Genomic DNA, 11,625 nt, shown 5'->3' with positions numbered 1-11,625 from the left:
TTTTAAAATCATATAAATATATTTTAACATCTTGAGTTCTGTGAGCAGAGCCTGCCCATCGCTTCAAAAGGTAACACAAAACACATAAACCACCCCAAACCATTATATATTCCCATCAGTATGCAAATGGCTGTGACTGATGGGAAGCAGAAAGGACATCAGGGCACTCTGCTGACCACAAGCACCAAACCCACTGACCTTTAAAGGATCTGGAATTATTATTTTTGGCACAAATGTTGGTGTTACTTTTTTTTTCACTGTTAAGAAGTTAAAAATCCACTTCTAAAATTTAAATTTTAGAGATTATGCTTTAAAGAGCGGAATACATTTGGTATTATTAATGGTATTAAAAAGCTCAACACATATTCAGAGGGCTGACAAGGTAAAGGATAAAACTCTCACTTAGGTAACAGACTCATTTATTTTACCAGATTCAGGGGATTACACAACAAATGTACTGCTCAGGACACTTCTCATTATACCTAATTTTGTCCTCTGTGCACTGGAATAAAAATCTGCATTTCAGAGGCTATTTGCAGGAGTTAAAGAGAAAAACAGAGCACAAAATCCCTGACTCCAAATCAAGGAACATCCCATAATTCATGATTCATCTTCACCCCCTCAAAAGTGGATACCAAGTGGGATTGACAAGGAGCTGGGGCAGGTTCAGAATAGATATTAACAATATCTTTATTCTAAGGAAAAATATTCTTTATTTTAGGGTGGGCAGGCCCTGGCACAGCTGCCATCCCTGGGAATGCCCAAAGAACAACCTGGGACAGAGGGAGGTGTCCAACCCATGGCAGGGGGTGAGATGGGCTAAAATCCAAGCCCAGAAATCCCAAATGTGGCATCCCAGCCCTCAACACCCCAGCCAAGCGCCCAAGAGACACGGTACAGTTGCCAAGTAGCAGCAGCAGCAGATTTTTGCCAGCATGGAGAAATCCATCACATTTCCAATGATAATTACTACAAATGAACCAATGCTTGTAATTCCACCCACAACAGCGAGTCCACAGCCTCCCATAAAACTCCACAGTTTTATAGGCTCTGAGAGGAAAGAAGAATGAAAATCTTCCTTCCTTATTATGCAACCATCTGAAATCTTGCATTTGTCCACAAATTGATTTTCAAGACGGTTGGTCCAATTTTAGACAGAAAGAAAACTAGAATGAATGCAAGCTTAAGCCAATTATGCTAAGTGTTACTTAAGTTCCAAAACTATCACCTAAACTGCAATTTAAAACCAAATTAGAAAGAAATAATTCACATTCCTCCCCTCCAACAACATTTGCATGATAATGAATTTCTTCTTGGGTAATAAGCAGTTAGTTAGTGTTCATATGCTGGAGCCTGGCAAGGAAACCTTTCTTGTGGGCAGCTTTGGAGCCTGTTCTTTTCTTTAAGATGCTCTAATTTAAATGCAGATGTAGACTTCACACTAGTGGGTTTTGTTTAAAAAAAAAAAAAAAAAAGTGCCGCTGTATTAGAAGGAAGTGACAGAAAGAGGACTCACACACACCATTTTGAGTTCCACATTTTGCACTGTCTCGTTTTCCCTGGGCAGGAATGTGTGCAAGAGGTCTCAGAGATGAGATTGGAGCACCAGCCCCCCTCCTCCCAGAGGGTTTTCTGCTGCAGGGTTTAACACAAATGTTTTCCAACTTTTTCCTCTTTAAATTCCAACCTTTTTCTTTATTTCTTTTTTCTCCAAGTCATTCTTCATGCACTTCCTTCCCCTTCAGAGATATGCATGGTCATTTCCAGGAGACATTAAACACTGGTAGCTTTTTCCTGTGTAAATTAGTGAGTCTTAACATTGGAGCTGGAGAAGAATATGAAATCCTGCTGAGCCAGCATCCCCTAAGCTCTTGTCAGAAGAACAATTAAACATGGATCAGCTTCCCAAAGCTTTTTTTCGCCTCCATGCTCTATGGAAAAAGTTTATTGTATTCCCTGCTTAACCCCATTTTCTGCACAGATATATTTATTTTTAAACTGGCTTTGTTAATAATTTGTTTCCTGCAGCTGAACTAGAAAAATATCTTGTGCCACTCCTTAAACATCCAGTCCACATCCTGAAAAATTATTTCTCCTCACTCACCCTGCAGCTTCCATAGCTGTGTTCTAATGTGGAAACATTTGCAGTGCTCTGATTTTATTTAGCAAATAACCTCTCTGAATGTTCCCTCCTTATACACTGGTTTAACATAATTAGTAAATTTGATTCTTTGGTGAAAAATGGACTCTTCAGCCTAATTAATCCTTTCCCAAGGAACAGACAATTCCTCTACCTGTCTCCTGACCAACAAGCTATTTTTCACTCCTGCCATGTCAAGTATAATCTATTTACACAACTGCAAAACCACTGCTGCAAGAAGTAATTTATGTAGTGTGGAAAGCTGACAAATTGCAGCTCCTCTGTGCAAGCAAGAGGGCTGAGAAGTAAAAGCTTCCTGCAATGGAAACAGGAAAAAAAAAATAGTCCAGCAAAACCACCAAGCCTCTAAATGAAACTGAAATCGAGACCTGAGGCAGGTTCAGCATGTTCAGAGTAAGAATGGCACTGTCAAGCAATGCAACCATCACATTGCAGGGAAAAATATGTTTATTTCATCCTTTTGTTGTTGTTCAAAAGGAAACTCCAGAAGTTCCCAATAGAGAAGTCGCATATTTACCCCTGGATCTATAAATAAAAGGAAGCAGCACCTCTGGAAATGGGCTCAGACTTCAGAATTCCTAATTACTGCACATAACCAACGAATCATTGCATTTTTTTGCCTTTAACTTATTACAAGCATACAACAAAATATCCAAAATTATTAACTAGAAACACTACTTGTTTCCAAGCCTGCAGATGTTACTTTTAGCTATCAAAACTCAGAGGAGCAACAGAGTATCTCTAATAAAAACCCCCAAAGTGACCAAGTTGCATTTGATCTACTCGCTAAAATTCAATTTTAAACAGTAGCCAGAAGTTACTGCTCCTACCTATCAGTCAGGAAATGCACGCAGAGCTTTAAAAGCACCCTCAGCAGCATGAATTTTTAAACAGACATGGAAGTGAGCTAAAGCAGAATTTAAATAGCATCTCGAAAGCTCTCCCAACAAAACAAGTGAGCTCTCCTCACAAAAATCACAGCATGAGTTTAAGGCAGGAGAGGTACAACCATGGTTAATTTATATATTTATAGTCTGAGCCACTGTACACCAAAACCACAGAGCTACAGAGACCTCCCAAATGTCTGAGGGGAAGTACACAAAGAGCGAGTTGGAAACAACAGGAATAGAAGGGTGATGCTCAAGTGACCAGGGCAGTTCTGAACCTACTTCAGTCATTTTTCATGACTGGGCTGGAGGAGCAAACTACACCTTCACACTGTTCATGCAAATGTCAAAATTGTGCCTTTTGCTCTACCCCAGGAGCCATGTGAGGGAGAAAATAAGATCATACACAACAGGAAGCAAAATGAATGCGAAATCTGGAAGAGAGGAGGAAAAAAGCTTCAAGAACAACAGGGACAAAAAAGTCCAAAAAGTCAAAACAACACATCTATTAAACTTTAAAAGTCCTTTCTCAAAACACTGCAGACTAATGGCCACAAACCTGCATGAGATCAAGAGCAAACTAGATTTGAAATATATAAATATATATATTTATATATTTATATACATACATACACATATATATACACACACATATACCCACTGCCATGAGTACATTCCCAGTGAATATCAGATTCAGGTTCTATTTGTTTGCATTACAGACTGCTGACCACCTTCCAGAAAGCTTCTTCCACACTTGGAGTATTTGAATTTATTAATGTATTAAGAAATTATTATTAATTTTGAATGTATTAATCCTTACTAAAATACTATTAATTTTCTTCAGCTCCTAGCAAGGTGAGAAAATTTCAGTTTCTTCACTTTAGATTAGCATACATATTTTATAAGTATAGATATAAATTTCTGCATTTATAGTATACATATTTTATATCTATAGGTATAGATATAAATTTCTGCATTTATAGCAGAAATTCATTTAATTTAATTAACAAATAGCACTGAAGTATTGGGTTCCAAGAGCTCCCACAACCATGGAATCTGGCACTGCCAGTGCAGCATTTAACAGAATCCTCAAAACCAAAACCCTCATTCTTTGTGTAGGTATCTCTTGAACTGGTACACAAATCACAGACACTGGCTGCTCTACTCTTGTCCTTTTTTGTGACAAATTAAAGAATTGGGAATGTTCCCAAGCTCAGCACCAGCAGAATGAAAAGGCTCTCTGGTGTTACCTCTTTAGAACCAGTCACTGCTGCTTCCTGGGCTGTGCAGAAGCAGAGGAAGATGCCATGAGAGTGGCCAGGATGTGATGCTGTTTTAATGTTTGTGTTTAACACGAGTCTCCCCACAGTTCCTTCCCTGCTAAAGCTGTTTATTCATAAATGGGACAATTAGCAATTCCCCCAGGACTCCTGTGCCTGCTGTGAGAACAGCAGCCTCTGCTGCAGTCCTGACATTCCCATCTATCAATCTGGATTGCCCCTGCTCCCTCTAGTCAATTAGTTGGATTATAAACCAACTAGGATGATTAACCCCCTGGAATTACTTCCCTTTGCTCCTCTCTGAGAAACCAAGGCACTGGAGGTGGGATTTTGGATTCATGACTGACACAGACACCATTTACCCATCAGATGCTCCAGATTTATGACAGGTCACAATACACACACGGTTAACAGCACTCCAGAAAGAAACTTCCATTTTTTAAACCATTCCTCAACACAGGCAGTAGCAATCCAAGCAGCATCAGCAATGCCTTCTGGAGCCACTGTCACAGCCTTTGGTTGGAGCTCAATATCGTGGAATATGCTACACAGAGTTCAATATTAAACCAGAAACATGTGCCAACACTTTTCCCCCCTCCAGTAATTCCAAGCTGTTGCCAGGCCATTAACCACATTCTCCCAGGGCAATTATGTTCAGCCACTGGGTGGTTTTCACATTTTTTCCACCTTTTTTTTTTTTTTAATTCAACATCTACTCCAAAAACCTGAAATGAGTTTAGTGTTACAAATGTATGCCTCGTATATCTCTGCACAAATGTGTAAGATTGATCTTTCCCAGAGCTTTACTCTACTCTTCATTCATTTTGTCTTTCCTTTTCTTAAAGCTGGATGAGGAAACACCTTCTCAGGTACACTAAATTCATACTATTTTGTTCAAGAGTTCCTTATATTCAGTTTCTACCTCCACCTACGCCTTTTTTAAGTGCTGTTCACCTTGAAGATGCCCCTTGACCTCAGCTATGCCTTTGTACAAAATGAAAGACGAGCTGACAACAGATCTACCTTAAACACAAAGCTTCCAACGCATTTAATTCCTCCAATAAACACCTGAACCCATTTCTCTCCATTACCTAGGCTGGGAGTTCTCCTCGTACATCCTTTCCTTCCCCTCCTTGAAGAGGCTGATGGTCTGCTTGGTTTTTTTCATCAGGTTCTCCATGAAGACCCTGAAGTACTCGTTCTCGCCCAGGGTCTCCATCTTGCCCTCGTAGCGGGACAGGATGGTGCGCAGGTGCTGGTAGGTGTCAGGCAGCAGGTCCAGGATGTAGGGAGGGCTGTTCTTCAGGGCCAGCTTGGGGTTTTGGCACAGACGTACCACCTGTGGGAATGCAGAAAGCAGCTCTGTGAAAACTCCAGGAGAGGAGCGCGATCAGGGGTCAAACACGACTCACACGTTTGTTGTAACAAATCCCATTTGCTGGGCAAGTCCAGATGGAATCACAGAATCCCAGAATCACTGAGGCTGGAAAAAAACCTCTGAGACTGAGTCCAACCTGGTCCCCACCTCACCAATCAGACCAGAGCATTCCTTGGATACCTCCACCACCTTCCTGAGCAGCCCCTTCCAAAGCCTGACCATCCTTTCCATGGAGAAATTCCTCCTGATGTCCCACCCCAACCTTCCCTGGTGCAGCTTGAGGTCCTTTCCTCTTGTCCTGGGAGCAGAGCCCAACCCCCAGCTCACCAGAACTTTCAGGGAGTTTTACAGTGATCAGGTCTCCCCTGAGCCTCCTTTTCTCCAGATACTGAGCCCAGCCACCATAAAAGAATGTAATTTCTGGGCTGAAGTGCATGTGGACTGATGGAACTCATGATAATAAATTTATGTGACAGGGGAGGGGAAAGGAAGCCACTTCACCATCCGCCATAGCCAAATGTTTCCATTATCTAAACTCAGAGAATTAAAGGGAGAGTTGATGGCAAAGCAGCCATTTGAAAAAAAATAAGTAGTAAACTTTCAGTTCTAGAAAGGGCTGGAGTTCGAGTTGTGAGGTCAGTTTTGGATCAAGTTTACAAGGTAAGAAGCAGCAGTCTAACCTTTCTATATTTTGTGATTTCCAGCAAACCTGAGCACAAAATGTAGAGACACTTTCCTAAAGTTCTTCCCTATAATGAATATTATCTGGTTGCTTAACATCCAGCATATAAATGAGGTCTAAACTCATGACACTGAGGGAATTACAGATATCAAACAGTGCAGAATGCAAAACTTAAGTGAAGTAGATAAGAAAAAGCAAAAGAACAGTTTAATATCCTTTTGCAGCATCTCATTTCCACAAAACCTTGTGAAACCTTCAAGAGGAATTGAGCAGTTCCCTACAGTGCAGGCTTAAATACCTACTTCCTTTAAATGTAGATGGTAAACAGAGTCATTCCTTCTGAAACACTGCTTCAGCATTTCACTTTGCCATTTAGGGTATGTGCAAAAAGCAACCTTGTGAAGCGACACCTCCGATTCTATCTGACTTACAGCAGTGCCTGTACCAAGAGCCGACCTGAGAAAGGTTCAATTTCAGCACACAGTGTATCAAAACTCCAACCAGAAAAATCAGACTGCTGGCAAAAAAAAAAAACAAAAAACCACACCTAAAAAAGCCTCTGCAAGAATACATGGGAAAAACAAACTACTAAAACTTTCCCTCCATTTTGAGGAGGCTGCCAAGGCCTTAAGATAAAGAGATGGATGGCCAGACAGCTGATTTAGTCAATTGATGCTGATGCCTCAACTGCTGCTTCTTTGGAGCCTGTGAACATTGTACACTGAACCATATCAACAAATTGAGTCAACACATTTGTCCCCTGAAAAAAAAAAATAGTTTCACTGTGAGCGTGAATAGGTTCTAAATCTGCTCCTCAGACCCAGCTGAGCTGTGCTCCGGGCAGCAAAAGCTTTTCAGCAGAAATTGTTTATTATACAGTGGGTTTAAAACGTTAACAAACACAGGCAGCTCAGAGGAAGAAGCCACATGAAGCAAGCAGAGCCTGCACTTCCCTCAGCCTGCTGGAAATAGAGAACAATTTGGCTGCTAGACTTTGAAAATACCCAGCTATGGGAGCAGCAGACCTGCTGCATTTCAGAGTTTGATATCAATTAAATATTCCCCCACAGCAGCAGAGAGTTCTGCAAACTGCTCATTCTCAGAGCCCCTGTAAAATGCTTCCCAAGAAGTAGATACCTCAAACAGTTAACAGAAAGGTCAAAAGTGCTGGCATTTTATTATCAAATCAGCTTCTTTATTTACCAAGCAGACCAAAATTAGCTAAGATGAGCAGTTAAACAAAACTGCATAACTAAGAACTGCTGCCTCCTGAGCAAATTTGGGGTTTTTACAACACAGCAGCAACAAAAGCAGCGGCATTTTCCTTGTTTCTCTACGTGTGCACTTGCAGCATCATGACAACATCCAAAGGAATGTTCCCAGCCCTGGGAACAGCTGCCCCTCAGCAGCCATCCACAGGGACCAGCAACGTGGAAGGAAATTGAGCAAAAAGCAGAAAATTTTTTTTTTTTGTTTAGGTGTGATGGCAACGAACAGAAGCAATTCAGGGTTTTAAATTATCATCCAAAAGTTTGCCTGGCTCATGTTGTGTTCTCTGAGGAACAAACCATTTAGGGAGATATTTTTGGGTTTTCAGACACCCCAATAAAGCTCAGCATGAAGAGAGGTAGGCATGTGAAGAACCTGTAAATTGACTTCATCCATTTCCATTTTCCAAATGCAAGTCGAAAATAAATTTCCCCAACTGAGTTTTGAGGAAAGAATCTGTTATGTACTCATTCTAGGAAAAATAATCTCATCTACATCTTTGAGGCCTGGAATTGAATCATTCCCCTCAACAATCTGCAGCTTGGCTTGGCTAATTCTGGATTTAAGAGTCCCAGGCCTGACAAGCATCCAGGGGCTACTCCCAGGTAAGATTTTCCCTCCCTGGGCAGTTGTGAAAACTCATTTTTTCCTTCCTTTAGCAGCTGAACAGCTAACTGCACTGAGATCACTCCTCATTCCAGTGTAAGCCAACAGCAAAACAAAACCTACTCAAACATCTCTTATCTCTTGCTCGATTTGTGTTTGGCCTTTCTTCTCCTCACAGTGAAGGTGACCTGCAGTGGCACTTCTCTCTATCAGTTCTAGGAACTGAATGGTATCAGGAAACCCTTTAGGGAAGCTTTATCTCAAAGCTCCTCTTCCTCCTCCGTGCCTTCCCACATTTATTCCACTCTGCTCCATCCCAAGCTGCTCATGACTAACCCACCTATTCCTCAAATACCACCCACAGCAGTGAACTCCAGGGGGCTGCATTTCATCTCTGTTCTGCAGAGAAATGCATAAATATCACCTCGTTCAGCTGAAGGGGAACATCCAACAGGGATGGGAAGGGCTATTTTATGTCCATGCTCTGGGTGACCACGTGTAGCTGTGGGAGGAATGGCACTGACAAAAAATTAGGGCTTCAAATGAAAGAATCTGAAAGACATAAATATGTCAGGCAGCTTATGGAGAGCATGACAGGGAAAATATTTGGACAAGAATCAACTTGCATAGGAAATTCATCAGTCACATCCCAAAGCAGAGATGCACAAATGCTTTGACAACAGCAGCTAATTATGCAGACTAACAAATGAGGTCGTGAGTGTAGTGTACCCACACAGACACAGCACGCAGCTCTGAGAGGCAGAAACATCATCTATTAAACATGCACACAAGCAGGTTTTTTATCTGCACCTGGAATTTCATGTTCCTGGCCCAGAAATCTAATCCATTCTCAACACCTTCCATTCATTTAGCACTTCTCACCGTGAGCTTCTCTGGGTTTTTGCTACACCACTAAAGAGATTTTAATTCAGATGTTTTTCTTTGAGTGTGCATAAGTACAGCTGAAATCTAACTGAAATCTGAAAGGCTTTTCAGAGCCAGATCTCTCCTTTTGTACAAATCAGACTGAACAAGACTTCAAGCCTGAGAGCTTCTGGATGCTGCCTATGAGTAAACCTGGAGTCAAAAGAGGTTGATGTAACTTGTGACAAATACAGCAGCAGCCCTGGCTTTTCTGTCAGTGGAGAGGGAACACACCCAACCTGCTACAAAGACCTAAAACTGTGACATTTCCCCCCAAATTTTAAAATCCTGCTGCATTTTAAAATGCCACAATAACCAGCTTTTTTTTCAGGCTAGTCTTTTCCTTTGAGCAGAGCGGGTTATGAGCTCAAACACAAGTTGCCATCTATATCTACACATTCTATAGGTGAAAATGTGCATTCTTACAGGTTACACTTATTTAGGGTCCTGTTTCCACGCCCAAGCTGCCTTTCCTACACCATCACTTGTGCTTGGCCCTCAGAGTGTGTAACAGAGCCAATGGCACCTCTCAAAAGGGTTTTTTCCTCTGCCCCAGTCTCTGTAGGTGATCAAAGCTCATCACAGGCACAGCAAGGCACAACTATAAACCCTGCCTTTTGTTGAGCCAGCCAACACAGAGTGATTTCTTGGCAGGAACAGAATTTAATACTCCTTTAAAGAAGTCATTTGCTCTGCCTGCTTTTAGCACTTACTGCAGGAGGTTCAGACACTGCATGGATAAACAATGCAGGGGAAAGAGAAGGGAAATGCACAAGCCTGAGGGGCAATTGGATGAGGGATGCCCAAAATCCCTGCCTGCTCTGCTTCCAGAGGGGAAGGAGGTGGCCAGGTGACAGTCCCCAAGGCCTGGGGGCAACTTGGGTGATGCTCTTACTCTACACCACTTGTAGGGCCCTGAACTCAGTGTCACAAACTGCACTGCACATTTCAGACTGCAGCATGCCAAGCCTAGCCTTGATTTCAGGGCTGAAGAGTAATTATCAATGAAAATTCCACAAAAAAATGTTCGATTTTTATTTTGTGCCTATTTCTGTGTGCCTGCTTTCACTCGCTTCATCATTCCCTGACAACCCCCCAGCATTTCTGGAAACCCTGGGCTGACCAGCACACCTAGCCAGGCCAGTAAATCAAATATCCCATCACACCAACAGGCCAAAAGGTCTGGTGGCCTGCCCCCGGCAAGAGCCATTTCCTGGCATTTGAAAAGGAGGAGGAGGAGGAGTGGAGAGTCTTAATGACCCCAGAGAGCCCCTCCTAAAGGTGTGGGGCTGGAAGAAGGCCTTTCCGGCTCCCACGCCACAAGTTTTTCTTGTTAAACATCACTTGATACTTTATCTTTCTCTAACTACACGTACTGATTGCACAAGGGTTTATTCAGGCTTTTACAGTTTCGTCTCAGTTTTAAGGAAAAGGTTTTGTCCTGAGTGCAGCAACACATTCCTGTTCATTCCAAAAGGAACAGCCTGGCCTGCCACAAAGCTTCACCCTCCACTACCCACACACCAGGCTCTATTTGCTTCCAAGGAGCAAATCCTGAACTTCTCCCTTGTCCTGCTGCTGTCACCACCTGCAGCTCCCCACCAGCCCCATCCCATTCCCAGCACCTCCAGTGCCCACCCCAGCACCTACAGGACTGGAATTATCTATACATGTACATGATTAATACAGATATCACAGAATATCCTGCCTTGGAAGGGACCCACGAGGATCATCCAGAGCAACTCCTGGCCTTGCACAGGACACCCCAACAATCCCACCCCGTGCCCAGCTGCTGAGCTCTGGCAGCCTTAGGGCTGTGACCACTGGAGAAGCATCTCAGATCCTCTCAGGCAGTTCCAAATCCTCCATTCCAAACTGCCCCCTCTTCCTGCCCCTTGTTCTTTGCAGAGCTGCTGATCTCCCTTCATGCCTTCCCATCTGACATCCCATTCTGGGGCTGCCTCTGGCCTCTCCTCCATGGCTCACCTCTCCACCAGGTTCCACATGGAATCACAGGATGGCTGGGGTTGGAAGGACCTTAAAGGCCATCATGTCCCTGGCAGGGACACCTTCCACTACCCCAGGGTGTTCCCAGCCCTGTCCAGCCTGGCCTTGGGCACATCCACAGCTGCTCTGGGCACCCTGTGCCAGGCCTGCCCACCCTGCCAGGGCACAATTCCTAATTCCCAATATCCCCCCTAAGCCTGCCTTCCACCAGTGCCAAGCCATTCCCCCCTGTCCTGTCACTCCACGCTCACCACATCCTTCCCCCGCAGCTCTGCGCCCCATTCTGTGCCCACGCACCCCTGAGCCCCCAGATATCCCCCGGGAGCCCCTGACCCCTCTCTCCCAGCCCAGCCAACTCCATAATTCCTGGTTCATCCCAGATCCCCCCTGGCCCCAGAGCCCCGAACCTCCCAGGCCAGCCCTGTGCCACC

At 43.4% G+C, this 11,625-nt stretch overlaps 1 protein-coding gene across 1 annotated transcript in view; it reads right to left on the bottom strand.

The window, feature by feature from the left end:
- Positions 1-5,928, bottom strand: part of CBL (Cbl proto-oncogene) — a 30,106-nt gene extending 24,178 nt beyond the window's left edge. Inside the window, exons 1-2 of the mRNA XM_005427659.3 lie at positions 5,887-5,928; positions 5,420-5,667 (exon numbers count right to left, since the gene is read on the bottom strand). Coding sequence (XP_005427716.1) covers positions 5,420-5,667; positions 5,887-5,928 — 290 coding nt within the window. The remainder of the gene's footprint in view (positions 1-5,419; positions 5,668-5,886) is intronic.
- Positions 5,929-11,625: the final 5,697 nt, after the last annotated feature.

The sequence above is a fragment of the Geospiza fortis genome, unplaced genomic scaffold, assembly GCF_000277835.1.
Source record: "Geospiza fortis unplaced genomic scaffold, GeoFor_1.0 scaffold37, whole genome shotgun sequence".
In the NCBI taxonomy this organism is placed as follows: Eukaryota; Metazoa; Chordata; class Aves; order Passeriformes; family Thraupidae; genus Geospiza; species Geospiza fortis.
The sequence above is the reverse complement of the archived record's forward strand: the minus strand, read 5'-3'. Positions and strand labels throughout refer to the sequence as shown.